Consider the following 15,590-nt stretch of genomic DNA (forward strand, 5'->3'; position numbering starts at 1 on the left):
CCAGATTCTCCATCTCCGTTTCTCTCTGTGCCCACCCACTTGTTCTCTGGCTCTGTCTCTCTTTTCAAAAATAAATACCCATTAAACAAATTTTAAAAATAAGAAATAAACTATCTACTGGTAACAAGCATGAAAACAATGCATGAAAGGTCAGTGGACAACTATTACTGAACAGGAAAAGAAAAGTTGACTATACCCGGGGTTGGCACACTTTTTCCATAAAGGGCTAGGTGATAAATATGTCTAGCTTTGTGGACCAGAAGGCCTCTGTTGCAACTTTTCAGCCTTGGTATTGTATCCTGAGATCATCCATAGACAGTATTTAAATGGATAGATGGGGCTGTGTTTCAAAGTTTAAACTTTATCTATAAAAAAGGTGGTGGATTGTAACTTGCTGACCACTGATTGATACTGACCTGTGATTGAGTAGTGTCTATATGTACACACATGCATATACACACACACACACACATGCCTTATATTTTGCATATTATCACTCCAGAGTAATCGCTTATAGAGAAAACAATCTTGGGAGTGGGGAGAAACTAAATATGTGTACCTTGATTGTATGATCAATAGCCTCCTGAAAAGCTGTGTAAAAAGTGAATCTGCATAGACGTAGACTCAGCTGCTCGGTAGACCTGAGTTTTTCTGAACAGACATTATAGATTTTTAAAATTTTTTAAAAATGCTTATTCATTTTTGAGAGGGAGAGAGACAGGAGGGACAGAGAATGAGCCGGGGAGGGGCAGAGAGAGAGGGGAGACACAGAATCCAAAGCAGGCTCCAGGCTTCGTGTTGACAGCTCAGAGCCTGACGTGGGGCTCCAACTCACAAATGATGAGATCATGCCTTAACTGAAGTTGGACCCTTAACCGACCGAGCCACCCAGGTGCTCCAGACATTGTAATTTTGTGCTCTAGTCATCCTATGGGTCTTGTTTTGATTCTGTCACTGTATCCAGGCTGTGCTTAAGGGTCTTTCTAGCCATCCCATCCCCTTTGCTCTTTTCGCTACTTCCTTTGTCTTGTCTTGTGTTTGTGTTCGAGAGTGTCATCCAGAGTGTTCAGAGTCTCAGTAACCTAGATGTGGGCGGACCGATTAAGTAAATACATATTAAGGGTATCGTTCGCTCTACTGATGTATCCTGAGTATTTTTCAAAGACTGTAGAAATTCTCTTTTTAGCCAGCATGTTCCTAATTTAGCTTTCCTAGATGTGGGTTTATGTCTCCTTCTACTGAAGTTTAAACACGCAGTGATTGTTTACATGGTTTATAATTTGGCTTCCTGTGTGTACATCATGGTGAGAGCCTTTGGATGAGCCACAGGGGAGGTGGTATTTGTACAAGATCACATTTAGTGTACACAAAAGGAAGTTGTTTACTCGCATCAGTGTCTTGCTCTTGAGATCCTCTGTGACGGGCGGAGAGTTGCTTTTTTTTTTATAGATTGGCCCATCCAAGCTCATATCTCCCCATATCCTACTAAATTTTAATAAATTTGCCTTCTTGCAATTAGGGGACACTCCTCTACAGAGAATGCAAAATCTGTTACCTTCCCACTGATTCCGGTTTAGGTAGAATGGAAATAACCAATGCAAACTCTCTTGTCATTAAAGACAAAACAAAACCAGAAAACACAAAACCACTTATCCAAAAGCCAGCAGTGAGCATTGTGGGAGAGATGGCTAAATCATATCCTAATTTTCATGCCATGTTGTTATTGCCATGCTTTTGGAATGTTTCTAAGTAATTAGACCTCTTTTACATATTAACCTTTTTTAGCATTATGATATTCAATCACAATTTTTTTATTGTTTATTTTTGAGCTAGAGAGACAGAGACAGAGACAGAGCATGAGCAGAGGAGGGGTAGAGAAGGGAGACATGGAATTGGAAGCAGGCTCCAGGCTCTGAGCTGTCAGCAGAGCCTGACAGGGCTTGAACTCACGAATCGCAAGATCATGACCTGAGCTGAAGTCAGACGCTTAGCCAACTGAGCCACCCAGGCGCCCTTAGCATTAGGATATTCAAAATTATGTATGTTTCCCTGTGTCCTTGGAAATAATGTGTTAGCCACTTTTGAAACCAACACCAAATGAATAAACTAGGGCGCATCTGTACAATGGAATAGTATTCGGCCACAAAAAAAGTTTGAATGATTATAGAGGACAACTTGGATGGGTTTCAAAGGCATTGGGCTGAGTGAAGGATGTTGGTGTCAGATGTTTGCATATTGACCGAGTCCATGTGTATAGTATTCTGGAAACGATAAAATTACATGGGGAAGACAGACAAGTGGCTGCTGTGGTCCCGGGATGGTTTAACCCCAGTGGGATAGCATGAATGAGTGTTAACGGGGTGACAGAACTGTTCTGTCTTGATGGCTGTGGTGATCCCTCAAATACATATGTGTGTCAAAAACTGTACCATCGGAGGTGCTCGAGTGGCTCAGTCGGTGAAGCAAGTGACCATTGATTTCCGCTCAGGTCAGAATCTCAGGGTTCAAGGGATTGAGCCCTATGTTGGGTTATTTGCTGACAGTGAGGAGCCTGCTTGGTGTGTCTATCGGTCTGTCTGTCTGTCCCTCTCCCCTTCCCCTACTTGGTCTCTCTCTTTCTCTCTCTCTCTCAAAAATGAACATATAAAAAATGTAGCACTGTATACATCTACAAAACAGCAGTTTTACCATGTGTTAATTTTTCAAAAGTGAAATAAAATTAAAAAAAAAACAACCAGAGGGCTTGATTATGCTTGTTGAGTACATCACAAATATATTCTGATGATAGTGAGATACGAGGGACTCCTATGAGGAAAATCTTAATTGTGCTGTCATTAAAGAAAAGCCCATTTGCATGGTTCCTGGGTTGACAAAGAAGTGAAGGAGTGTACCTTCTATTCAGGTGTAGTACCTGAGGCTCTCTGCAAATTGTAGGGGAACATTCAAGGTTATGTGTCCCCCAGCAGCTGTAACGTGTCCTCCGGTGCCGATGTAACATTTTGGCTCTTCATTACGGTGATCGGTTTCCTTCGTTTGTGTGTATATATGGTGTGTGACAGTTACGGTGGCCGTGGGAACCGTAAGTTTAAGTTCTGTGACTTTTCTGTGAGTAAAACCAGCCATAACATTGAATTAGTGTCATTCTTCACATTTAATTTCCATGTTGTTGTAAGTGGAAGACTTAATCACATATTGGATAAAAGCGCCATGTTCAGTTTTGACAGCGTGTAAGTGATGGTGATTGTGTGGACTCATTTTGTCCCTTAATTAGCATTAAGTACAGTGAGGCCAACTCGGGAGAGGGTGTTTGGTGTGGCCTCTGAGGGCTGACATTTGAAAGCCCCTGTCCATCCAGCTTTGTGGCTGACAGTAGAAGATTCTGGACCACCATGATCTTTGGCAAATAACCACACACTTTAAATGGAAATTCTGATCCCAGTGCTGGTGGCTTGGTAGAATTGCACAGGATTGGTTAAGAGGAGCATCGATTTGTTTCCTAAAACTGGAGACACCGGTGGGTCTTCAGGCTACAGTGGATCCGACGGCAGGTGGTGCATTGTGGGCTCTGGACGTGATGGCATGGCCGGGTTCTTGTGGTTTTGTAAATCAGGTAGTAGAGGAGTTGGTAAGCTTCCAGGAGATATTGTGTGTGGTGTGAAAGGCATAGGGCAAATCTTTTGAGACTGAGGGAGTCAAGTAAGTTTCTGATTGTCCTCATAAAGGTAATCAGATAGTCCTGTCCAACCATCCTGGCTGCCTTTCACATAGGACAAAATAGGAGCTCAAGAGCCAGGGTGGGAGGTGACGAGTGGAGGTTGTCTCTTCTTTACAAGTCTGCTAACAGCTCTCCTACACTGAGGGTTAGGGCTCTCTTCTCGGCCCTCACTTCCAGCGGAAGGTCATCCAGGGCCAGGGTCATTCTGGTGACCACAGTGCTGGGAGCCTTCAGGAAAGGTCCAAGTGTCTGAAATAATCGTTGATCCTGGTGAGTGTATCTGAAGTAAATGAATTATCTTCGCAGTCCAGGGACATTAGGCCTGGGACTGGTGGAGAAGGAGGCAGGTGGGAGCATCATGGGTGCGGGAGCCCGAGGCCTCTGTCCTTCCTGGGAAAGGACTTGTGAGGCTCCAGGCCACCTTCTGATCAGGGCTGATGGCTGCCTGGCTGCAGCATTTTGTGACGTCCCTGCATGCACGGGGTGGACGGAGAGCCCCTGCTTGTTTGCAGCCTCTCACCATCCCCCCATTCCTCGTAGGGGGCCAAGAACTGCCCTCGTGCTTGGAAGCCCAGAGCCTCTTGCTGCCTAAAGGTCTCTCTAAGAGAGACAGAGACAAAGAGACTGTGTGCACTTGTGCATGTGTGTGTGTGTGTGTGTGTGTGTGTGTGCGCGCGCGCGCGCACACGCCTTGGAAGGGAGCCTGCCATCCAGGCAGAAAGTCTGACCCGTGTCATGGCCTCTCTGATGGATGCGATGGATGGGAAAGACCAACGACCACGATGCCTCCTGTCCCACATATACCCTCAGTGGTTCATGGTCATCGAAGCAGCCTCCGCAGGTCTGCTGCCTGCCTCAGTTTGCCTCTAACTTCGGAGTTACCTAGCCTTGTTTGGAGGGAGAAATCCCGTGTTTCTCACACCGGAAGTCAGCCCTGGCTAATGCGCGAACCAGCCAGGAAAATGTCCTAAACTGCTGGAAGATCATGAGCTCATTTCCCTTCCACTCTGCCTTTTCTTGCAGGCAGCCACCCTTACATCCATCCCCAGAAACCTTCAAAGAGTCCCCAGGTTCTTCTGGACTGCATTATGCATATCAAACCTGCATAATGGACATGTCTACTATATTCCACACTGACTACTGACTGTTGCCCACTTCATTGCTCTGTGGGATCATTTCCTGGGCAGCTATTTATTTATTTGTTTGTTTGTTTATTTATCTACTTATCTATTTATTTATTTATCTATTTTGAGAGAGATGGTGGAGGAGAGAAAGGGAGAGAGAGAACCTCAAGCAGATTCTGCACAGTTTAGATCCTGATGCAGGGCTCAGTCCCACCAACCAAGAGATCATGACCTGAGCAGAAAGCAAGGGTCGGATGTGCAGCCCACCAAATCACCCAGGTGCCCCTCCTGGGCATCTTAAATTAGAAAACAGACCTCTCATTCTGAGGTCAATTTGTTCAGAATTTGCATTTCTCATCCTTTGGTTGGTGATCGTACAGACTCACAAAGGTATGGTTTGAGGAAGGGCTCCCGGATCACACTGTTGAAATGTTTCCTCCCGTGTGACAAGCCCAGGTCTCTGGTACCGATCCATCCATTTCTTTTTGGTAGCAGGCGGTCACGCAGGCCCACCCCGGGAGGGCGCTGGTGGGGTGGCTCTGCTGCTCCCGTTTCACTTATCAGAACAAAGCTGCTGGCACGTGAAGCCCTGGACAGACTAGGGATGATGGAGCAGCCTGATGCTGGAATAGAATCAGCCTTACCCACGCTCCGATGCTCTGATCAATGGCCAAGATGCCCAAGGCTACAGTCAGGTGGATTCCACCGAATCAAACTTTTGTTGCCAAGACTTGCCACACATGCACAAAGGCAGCCTGCCCACCCGAAACTGAGCGTGCATGTGAAAGATTCAAAGGGCAAGACCTGGTAAAGGATATCCCTGTGGGTTAGTATCATTTTTCTTTTCTTTTCTTTTCTTTTTTAAATTTTTTGAATGTTTTTTTTTTATTTATTTCCAGGAGAGAAAGAGAGACAGCATGAGCAGGGGAGGGTCAGAGAGAGAGGGAGTCACAGACTGAAACCAGGCTCCGAGCTGGCAGTCAGCACAAAGCCCGATGCGGGGCTCGAATCCACGAACCGCAAGATCACAACCTAAGCGAAATTCGGACGCTCGACAGACTAAGCCACCCAGGTGCCCCTGTTTTGCTCTTCTAATACAGGTTTTTTTTCTTCTTCTTCACAGAAACCATGTGGAAGTGGGGATCTGAATGCTTCTCTGACATCTCAACAGTTTGAAGAGCAATCTGTGAGTGACAGGCCTTAAAAACAAACACTAGAGTAAATATTAGAAATATTTCTTCCCAGATGTTTGGATCTGTATTTCTTTGCCTCTTCGATTTTTCAAGAACACTGAACCATAGCCACCTACAGAGATGGGCCTGGCAAATTAGAGCGGAAAGAGGTTAATTCAGAGTCTATTGATTTGTCAGATGGGGACAGATTTTTCTAAAAATACAGAACTGCCCTCCAATTGAGTGGGAAAGTAAAGGAGACAAAGCCATTTTGAAGTGCTTTGAAACCTGAATTGGGGAGAGCTTTCAAAAGAGGGCTGTCAAGGGAGACCTAGCCATAGAATCGATTAATTGAATGTCGAAAAAGTGAACGAGAAATTACTTTATCTGCCCTTTCTCTCTGGAAAGACAAAAATTTGAACTAGTGCAAAACTCTGGTTTGAATCTTTAATTGGATTCATTTGATAAATCTTCAAAAATAGAGTTGGACTCGACATGGCGCCCTGTAGGAGTTGATGCATTCCTGGGGAGGGGTGTGAGCCGAGCTGAGGGGAGGCAAGGCTGAGGGTCATGTGTAGGAGACACCACAGTGGGGGCCAGGGAATGGAGAAAAACTACACAGAGGGGAGAGCATTCAAAGTGTGTCCCAGTGGACCCTGGAGGGGCACATGCCTAAGGGATGTGCAGGCCCAGGAGGCCAACAGCTGAGTGGTCATGAACGTGAACTGCAGTGTTTTTATTTCATGCGGAGGAGGTGCACCGGAGTGGAAGGGCTTGGTGGGAAGGGGGAGAAAATGAGGAAGCCACTTTACCTCCACGTGTTCACATGTCTGTTGGGGCTAACTAACCCACAGCTGCATTTCTGCATGCTACTTCCTCCTGCATATTCCACCGCGAGTTCTAGATGAAAGAATCCTGCAGGTGCACCTGGGTGGCTCAGTAGGTTGCGAGCCTGACCCCTGATTTCAGCCCAGGTCATGAACTCACGGTTCGTGAGTTTTAACCCCGCTTCGCGCTCCGAGCTGGCAGTGCAGAGCTTGGGATGCTCTCCCTCCCTCTTTCTCTGCCCCTCCCCTGCTTGCTCTCACTCTCAAAATAAATAAATAAACTTAAAAAAATTAAAAAGGAAAGAAAGAATCCTACAGGAAGTCACTGAGTTGAAGGGTATTTCAGATCCTGATACATTTCGGAGAGCAATAATACCACTTGTGTGATTTTTTCATGGGGGGGGTTGGGGAAAGTTAAATATTGCAAGGATACCATCCGGAATTTTGATAAAATGCCACTGCAAATAATTATAAAGAATGTCAAGGTGGGTGGGGTGGCAGATGAAGCTTGAAGATTTGCCTTTGTCGTGAACCCCCCCCCTTTTATTTTGGCTCAAGCTAAGAGAGGTTTCAGAAATTCTCTCCCTCGATCCCCCAACAATAGACTTAACTTCCTTCTCCATCTGTGCAGATGTTTGGGGAAGTCGGCGATGGCCTAAGTCACCTGCCCAGTCCTTTTGCCTACCTCCTCACCATACACCTGAAGGAAGGCCGCAACCTGGTCATCCGAGATCGCTGCGGTGAGCCTGCGTCCGCTGAGCCCTTGCACCTGGTTCTCTGCTCTTGTTTCTATGTTGCTAGTGCACCTTTCTCGTCTCCTGCAACAGAGCAGAGCTCAGATTTACACCCCGAAGATATCAAGGCATTTGCAGCAAACTATTGAAATACACTGAATCTTCCTTTCCTTCAGTGTTGTTAAATTAATAACAATAACGATCATAGTAATAATGGTAATACTCACAATAATGATACGAGTAAAAATCCCATGAAGTAAGCCACTATAATCCTGGCGCACAGCAACTGCTCAAGAAAATGCTCCCTTGAGTCTACCTTAATTGTACATAAGAAAAGATGTGAATACGTCGTTAGTGTGATGTTATCAAATGTACACAGGCCTGGAGATGCCCTTTGAACCCCATCCCCTGCCTTTGCCGGCATCAAAACCCCACCGGGCTCCCCTCCCTCAGGATGACAGTTGTTATCTGTGTATGATTTGATTTGTTCACCTTTTTCACCTGTTTCTGTGCATTTACACACACACATATGTACACACGAGAATTTTTTTAAGTTTATTTATTTTGAGAGACAGAGAGAGCACATAAGCGGAGAAGGAGTGGAGAGAGAGAGACAGGGACAGAGACAGAGAGAGAATCCCAAGCAGGCGTCCCACTGTCAGCACACAGCCCGATGGGGGCTCGAACTCACAGACGGTGAGATCATGACCTGAGTCCAAATCAAGAATTGGACACTCAACCAACTGAGCCACCCTGGCGTCCCCACACGTGAATATTTTTAATTAATATGATACTATAATGTCCATATTATCCTGCAATAAGCTTTTTTTTTGCTTCACAATATGTACTCAAGATTGACCATGTTTTTCCATGTAAATATATCTCCTTTCTTTTAAATGCTATGTAACATTCCATAGTATGATGTTTTATTTATCTATTTCCCTACTGACAATTGCTGCTTTTTTGCAACTTCCTCAGCAGTGTGAACAATACTGTCATGAACACCCCGTGTATGTTTATGTGCGTAAATAAGAATTTATCTTACAGAGAGTAGCATGTGTTTGAGAGCAGAGAGCGGGGCCAGACTGCCTGGGCTCAAATCCTTCCCTTCTCCATTTTTTGCTCTTTGATTCAAAAAACATTCGTTGGCCCCTCTGTGAGTTTATTTTCTCATCCAAACAATGAAGGTAATAATATTAACCTTCATTATAGGCTATTAGGAGTATTGAAGGTAATAACTTACATAAAGTGCTTAAAACTGCATCTGGCTTCTAGCACTTCATGAAAGCAAACTGTTGAGGTGCCTGGGAGCTCAGTCAGTTAAGCGACCAATTCGTGATTTCGGTTCAGGTCGTGATCTCACTGTTCTTGGGATCAAGCCCCATAGTGGGCTCTGCGCTGACAGTGCAGAGCCTGCTTGGGATTCTCTCTCCTGGTCCCTTCCTCTGCTAGCGCTTGCACCCTCTCTCTCACTCTCTCTCAAAATAAATAAACATAAAAAAAAAAAGCTAACTGGTGTTAGCAATCAGGACAGAACCTAGAAATAGAAGGATCCAGGGGAGACATGCTGTTGAAAGTTTAAGAAATGCTGGCAAACTGTCCTCCACATAGCAGAAAACATGCCCTCGCCTACAATATGTTACTATTGTTGAATATTTCCTTTTCATTTCCAGCATTAATGGTTGTTTAGTGCAGTCTGTTGCTTATGTCTTATTTCTATGGGCGCTTCTGCCCTTTAGAGAGCTTACATTTCCTTACAAGCAAATATATTTGTGTTTTCTTTATTGTATTTTATGTATTTATGTATTTATTTAAAATGTTTATTTTTGATAGCAAGAGAGCACAAGTGAGCAGGGGAGGGGCAGAGAGAGAGAGAGAAAGAGAAAGAATCCCAAATAGACTCCACACTGTCAGCACTGAGCCCCACACAGGGCTTGAACTCAAGAATGAACCATGAGGAATACAAATCAAAACCACACTGAGATACCACCTCACGCCAGTCAGAGTGGCTAAAATGAGCAAATCAGAGAACTCTAGATGCTGGCGAGGATGTGGAGAATCGAGCACCCTCCTACACTGTTGGTGGGAATGCAAACTGGTGCAGCCCCTCTGGAAAACAGTGTGGAGGTTCCTCAGGAAACTAACAATAGAACTCCCCTAGGACCCAGCAATAGCACTGCTAGGAATTTACCCAAGGGATACAGAAATGCTGATGGGTAGGAGCACATGTACCCCAGTGTTCATAGCAGCACTCTCAACAATAGCTAAAACATGGAAAGAGCCTAAGTGTCCATCAACGGACAAATGGATCAAGAAGATGTGGTTTATCTATACCATGGAATTGAGAAACCATGAAATCTGGCCATGTGTAGTAACATGGATGGACCTTGAGGGTGTTATGCTGAGCGAAATAAGTCAGGCAGAGAAGGACAAATACCATATGTTTGCACGTATAGGAGGATTAGGAGGAACTTAACTGAGGACCATGGGGGAGAAGAAGGGGGGAAATGGTGGGGGAAGGGGAGAGAGGCAAACCATGAGAGACTCTTGAATGCTGAGAAACAAACTGAGGACTGATGGAAGAGGGGGGGGAGGGGGGAGATGGGCATGGAGAAGGGCACTTGTGGGGATGAGCACTGGGTGTTAAATGGAAACCCATTTGACAATAAACTATTTGAAAAAAAAAAAAAAGAATAAACCATGAGATCCTCACCTGAGCTGAAATCAAGAGTTGGATCTTAACTGACTATTAAAAAATACTCCCCGATAGTATTTTTTTAAATTTTATTTTACTTAGTAAGAAGGAATTTTTTTTATTCTAAGGAATTGAGTGCCTTCCTTCAGGTCTTCAGTAGAGTCTCCTGTTGCTTTCTATTTACTCTGTTCTGGAATATGAGAAGGACAAAATACCTCCTAGACCCTTCTTTCTCTCATCTGAGTCTGTTAGCTTTTCTTTCTAATTCTTCCCATGTTTTTTTTTTTTTTCCCCATTCAGGGAGAATTCCTCATCTTGGTCTTCCAGCTTACTCATTTTCTTGTCAATTGTGACCATTGTGCTATCTGTTCATGTATTGAGTCATCATTTTAAAAAAATTTTGTATCTGCCTATGATTGTTTCATAAATGAGATGATACCATCTTTTTCTGAGCATACTTAGTATACACTTAAAATCTGCTGTTCCGTGCTTTATCCCTTTGATATCAGTTTGGCGTGTTTGCTACTCACATTTTTGTGAGTCCTTGTATCTTGTATCTTGGTCTTCCAGCTTACTCATTTTCTTGTCAGTTGTGACCATTGAGCTATCCGTTCATGTAACGAGTTGCCATTTTTAAAAATTTATGTATTAGCCTATGATTGTTTCATAAATGAGATGATACCATCTTATTTCTGAGCATATTAAGTATACACTTAAAATCTCCTGTTTCGTGCTTTATCCCTTGGATATCAGTTTGGCATTTTTGCTACTCACTTTTTGGTGTGTCCCTCTGTCCTTGTCCTGCCATGCGTGGATGCTAGTTTTGCTTCCTGTGTCCTGCCTTCTCTGACAGCGAGCAGGGCTAGTACATGCAAGTGGACAGGCTGGGCCAGTAGTTCAGGCGGCTCCTTCCCATTCCCGCCAGTTCTCGCCAGTTCCCGGTTATCACCTGTCACTAAAGCCTTCCTCTCTGGCTTCCTGCTCATGCTCACTCTTGGAGCTTGCAGCCAAGGGCTGTTGCTGGTCACTCCTTGGCACCAACGAGGAGGGGATGGTGCTGGCCCACCCAGCTGCTCCACGTAGGCTGTGCTAGCTGGTTGGCATAGAAACCGATAGTTTCCCAGGCCATTGTCTGCCTCCCGTATCTGCTGCCGGCAGGCTCAGAGCATCCTTGGTTTACCTGCCACACACCCTCATGTTCTCCCACCCAACCCTGCTTCTGAAAACTTTTTGCCATGACTTTCTTCTGCTCATGTTCTGGAACATGGATTCATTGTCAGTCTGATCTCACCTGACTTCCATCTTTCAGGATCTATAAAATATGCTCACTTAAAAAGAATTTTTTTTAAATTAAAAAATTTTAAATTGGGGCACCTGGGTGGCTCAGTCGGTTAAGCGTCCGACTTCGGCTCAGGTCATGACTTCACAGTTTGTGGGTGCAAGCCCCATGTCGGGCTCTGTGCTGACAGCCAGCTCAGAGCCTGGAGCCTGCTTCAGATTCTGTATCTCCCTCTCTCTCTGACCTTCCCCTGCTCATGCTGTCTTTCTCCCTCTCTCAGAAATAAATAAAACATTCGAAATTTTTTTTAATTAAAAAAAATAAAAAAATTTAAATTAAAAAATTTAACTTTTTAAATTAAAAAGTTTATTGATTTTGAGGGAGAAGTAGCATGAGTGGAGGAGGGGCTGAGAGAGAAGGAGAGAGACCATCCCAAGCAGGTTCCAGGTTGCCAGCACAGAGCCAGATGTGGGGCTTGAACTCATGAAACTGTGAGATCATGACCTGAGCCAAAACCAAGAGTCAGATACTTAACCAGTTGAGCTACTCAGGATCCCTCTTTCTTTTTTTAAGTTTATTTATTTTGAGAGAGACAGAGACACCATGAGTGGGGTTTAAGTTTTTTTTAAAGTTTGAAATATGCTCATGTTTCTTTTTAATGTTTATTTTTTAATGTTTTTTAAAAATTTATTTTTGAGACAGAGAGAGATAGAGCATGAACAGGGATGCGAAAGAGAGAGAGGGAGACACAGAATCCGAAACAGACTCCAGGCTCTGAGCTGTCAGCACAGAGCCCAATGCGGGGCTCAAACCCACGAACCGTGAGATCATGACCTGAGCCGAAGTCAGATGCTCAACTGACTGAGCCACCCAGGTGCCCCTTTAATGTTTATTTTTTAAGAGACAGAGCATGAGAGGGAGAGGGACAGAGAGGAGACACAGAATCCAAAGCAGGCTTAGGACTCCGAGCTGTCAACACAGAGCCTGAGATGGGGCTTGAACTCATGAACCATGAGATCATGACCTAAGCCAAAGTCAGATGCTTAACTGATTGAGCCACCCAGGTGCCCCTGCTCACTTAAAAAAAAAAAAAATGGATATCCCTTTTTTATCCCTCTCTATCTAACTCTTTTTATTTTCTCAGACAGAGACTTTCAAAATAGTGGGGGAAAAAATCTCATTTTTTCCTTTTTGGTAAAATGTGTTTTCTATGAAAATCATAATTTCTTATCTATCAGTCGTGTGACTTCTTGTGTTCTATCATTGGGCCCTATTGTAAACATAGGCATTTTAGTAGATACATCTCTTATATTCCTTTTAATGACTTGGGCGGGTAGCGTTTCATACCTGAAGTAACCTCTAGGGAATAATCATAAACCAGTGTAAATTAACTCCTACAAAACCCCCGACTCTTGCTCTGAATTGGCCCAGTGCCCCGTGGGAGCTCTGTCAGATGAGGGTCATCATTGAGCTGGTCTCAGGCCAGCTTATCTGGAATTGGAGATGCGTGTTCCATGGAGTGCATATTTGACTGGAACAGGAAGATGTTCCAAACCTTTAAGAAACATGTTTTGTTTTAAAGTTTTGGAATTTCTGATAATGTGTCACTTTGGGGAAGGGGTACAGGCCCTGGGCTACTTCTACAAGCCCGCAGTTCTCTTTCCAGTTTACCCATCTTCTCTGGATCCTTCCCTCGGAGTGGGTTCTCTGGCCCCACTACCGTTGACCTACGATTACTAGTAGCAGACTCCTAATAGGTGGTCAGTAAACTCGGCAGATAATGGAGAAGACATTGCACATGCTGGCAAATGACCCAAATAATGGGTGTGTGTGTGCTCGTGCTCTATATCTTGCCCATTTGGGGACAAAAGAGAAACTGTAGCCTGTGCTAGAATCCCTGCCATTGTCATCTCTTGTCTGAAGAGTTTCATCGGAGTTAAAACATCACATGACCTTGGCTTTATCTTGTGTAAACCCAATATGATCCAAATATAAATACCCATTAAGGCATCTAGGTCATAAACTGTGCTGTCCCAGAACCTACATCTTTTGTAACCAGTAGTGACTGTTCTTGTCTGTCTTATTTTATTTATTGGGAAAGTTAATCATTATTGAGAAAATATCCCTCTCCCAGCGAATTCTTTCTCTATAATTTGAGGTGCACGGTGCTTTCTACACTGTGATTCTATTAATCTCTGCTTGGTTTTCATAAACATTATGTCAGTGATCAGGGAAGTGTCCCAGAGCCCACTCAGGGTGGGGCCGCATTTGAGTGAGCTCGACTGGTTTAGGGCAGGGATCGGAATTCCTATGATGCCCACTCCCACTCATGCCTCCTTTGCTTGGGACGGACATTGTTTATCAGTACAATGTTCTTTTCTTTTATTTTTTTTTAATGTTTATTTATTTTTGAGAGAGAGAGAGACAGAGCATGAGCAGGGGATGGACAGAGAGAGAGGGAAGACACAAAGCCCAATGCAGGACTTGAACCCATGAACCAGATTGTGACCTGAGCCAAAGTCGGATGCCACCCAGGCACCCCTTCAACATGATTTTCTATGGGACCCAACCCAGCCTCAGAATTTTGTCCAACACAGTCCTTTGCGCCAATAGTTTTCAAACTTGAATGAGCATCAGGGCAGCCTGGAGGGCGGATGAAAACACGTTACCCACCCCCAGAGTCTCTGATTCAACAAGTCTTGAGTGGGGCCTGAGGATTTGCATTTCTAGCAAGTTCCCAGGTGATTCTGATACGGGGGGTTCAGGGGGGAAACTTGGGGACCACTGCTCTGGGCCGCCGCTGTCTACCAGGGCACGTTGGCACTTGAGAAGAAACATTTGCTTCTCCTGATCGTAGGTAGAGCTTCATTTCTCTACTAGGTACAACCATTTCTTTTCCTGAGAATTTCCCTCATTCCATATGTGCACTCCAACATTAGTCTCCAGCTTCCTTTCTTTTTTTTTAAATTAATGTTTAATTTTTTAGAATTGATTTTCACTTATGACAGGGAGGCCTTTGGAGTGTTGTTGGAACGTATTATGCCCTTGGCTGTTAAGAGGGACACCCCCGGGCTATGGAAGTCAGTCGCAAGGTATTGTTTCTGAATGTTTCCGGAGAAAAAGGATTTTGATGAATCATTCTCTGAGGAAAGCGTTCGGTATTTCTTTAGATTGTTACATAATCAGTGTTTACGCTTATGTAACTTGATGTCTAGAACATGGGTTGAGAACTCTTTCTGTAAATATTTTAGGATTTATGGGTCCTAAGGGCGCAGTGACAGCTACTCACCTCTGCTGGTGTCGTGCCCAAACAGCCATTACCTTAAATCAATTTTAATGATTCACTTCCTTGTTGGTCATATCAGTGTGCACCTGAAGAGAAAGGGAGAAATAATTGGATAAAAAGTAAGACATTTAGGTGCCAATAATCCACTGCACGAAACTGACAGAGGTTATCCAGAGAACTATATCCCATCTTGTTTTTTTTCTTTTTTTAAATTAAAAAAAAAATGTTTTTTTAATGTTTATTTATTTTTGATAGACAGAGAAAACACAAGCAGGAGAGAAGAGAGAGAGGGAGAGACAGAATCTGAAGCAGGCTGCAAGCCCTGAGCTGTCAGCACAGAGCCTGATGCAGGGTTCAAACCCACAGACTGTGAGATCATGACCTGAGCTGCAGCTGGATGCCCAACCGACTGAGCCACCCAGGCGCCCCTTTTATTTAATTTTTTCTGAAGAGAAAAATGTTAGTGGCTTTCCAAATGGTGAAATAGAAATAATTCTTGGTTAGGATTAGTATCTAAAGATACTATGTAAACTAATGGTCATGTCTATGTTCTAATAAAGCTTTATTTACAAAAACAAACAGTGGTCTGGGTTTGACCCATGTGCCAACATTTGCCAACCTCTGTCTAGAATGTTATGATCCACTTTTTGAGTTTTACTCTTTATAGTGTAGCAGAGAAAAAACTTTATTTTAAATAAAAAAGGTGTAATCTAAATTAGGAAGTGATCAAGTTTTGAAGCCCATGGTTCCAGTTGAGG

At 44.0% G+C, this 15,590-nt stretch overlaps 1 protein-coding gene across 3 annotated transcripts in view; it reads left to right on the forward strand.

Annotated features, from left to right (window-relative positions):
- MCTP2 (multiple C2 and transmembrane domain containing 2) overlaps positions 1-15,590 on the forward strand; it is a 250,521-nt gene that overhangs the window by 61,320 nt on the left and 173,611 nt on the right. For all 3 annotated transcript variants that reach the window (XM_039217474.1, XM_039217475.1, XM_039217476.1), the window contains exons 3-4: positions 5,963-6,025; positions 7,470-7,578. In XM_039217474.1, coding sequence (XP_039073405.1) covers positions 5,963-6,025; positions 7,470-7,578 — 172 coding nt within the window. The remainder of the gene's footprint in view (positions 1-5,962; positions 6,026-7,469; positions 7,579-15,590) is intronic.

This window comes from Hyaena hyaena, unplaced genomic scaffold (genome assembly GCF_003009895.1).
Source record: "Hyaena hyaena isolate Hyena2069 unplaced genomic scaffold, ASM300989v1 scaffold_696, whole genome shotgun sequence".
Lineage (NCBI taxonomy): Eukaryota > Metazoa > Chordata > Mammalia > Carnivora > Hyaenidae > Hyaena > Hyaena hyaena.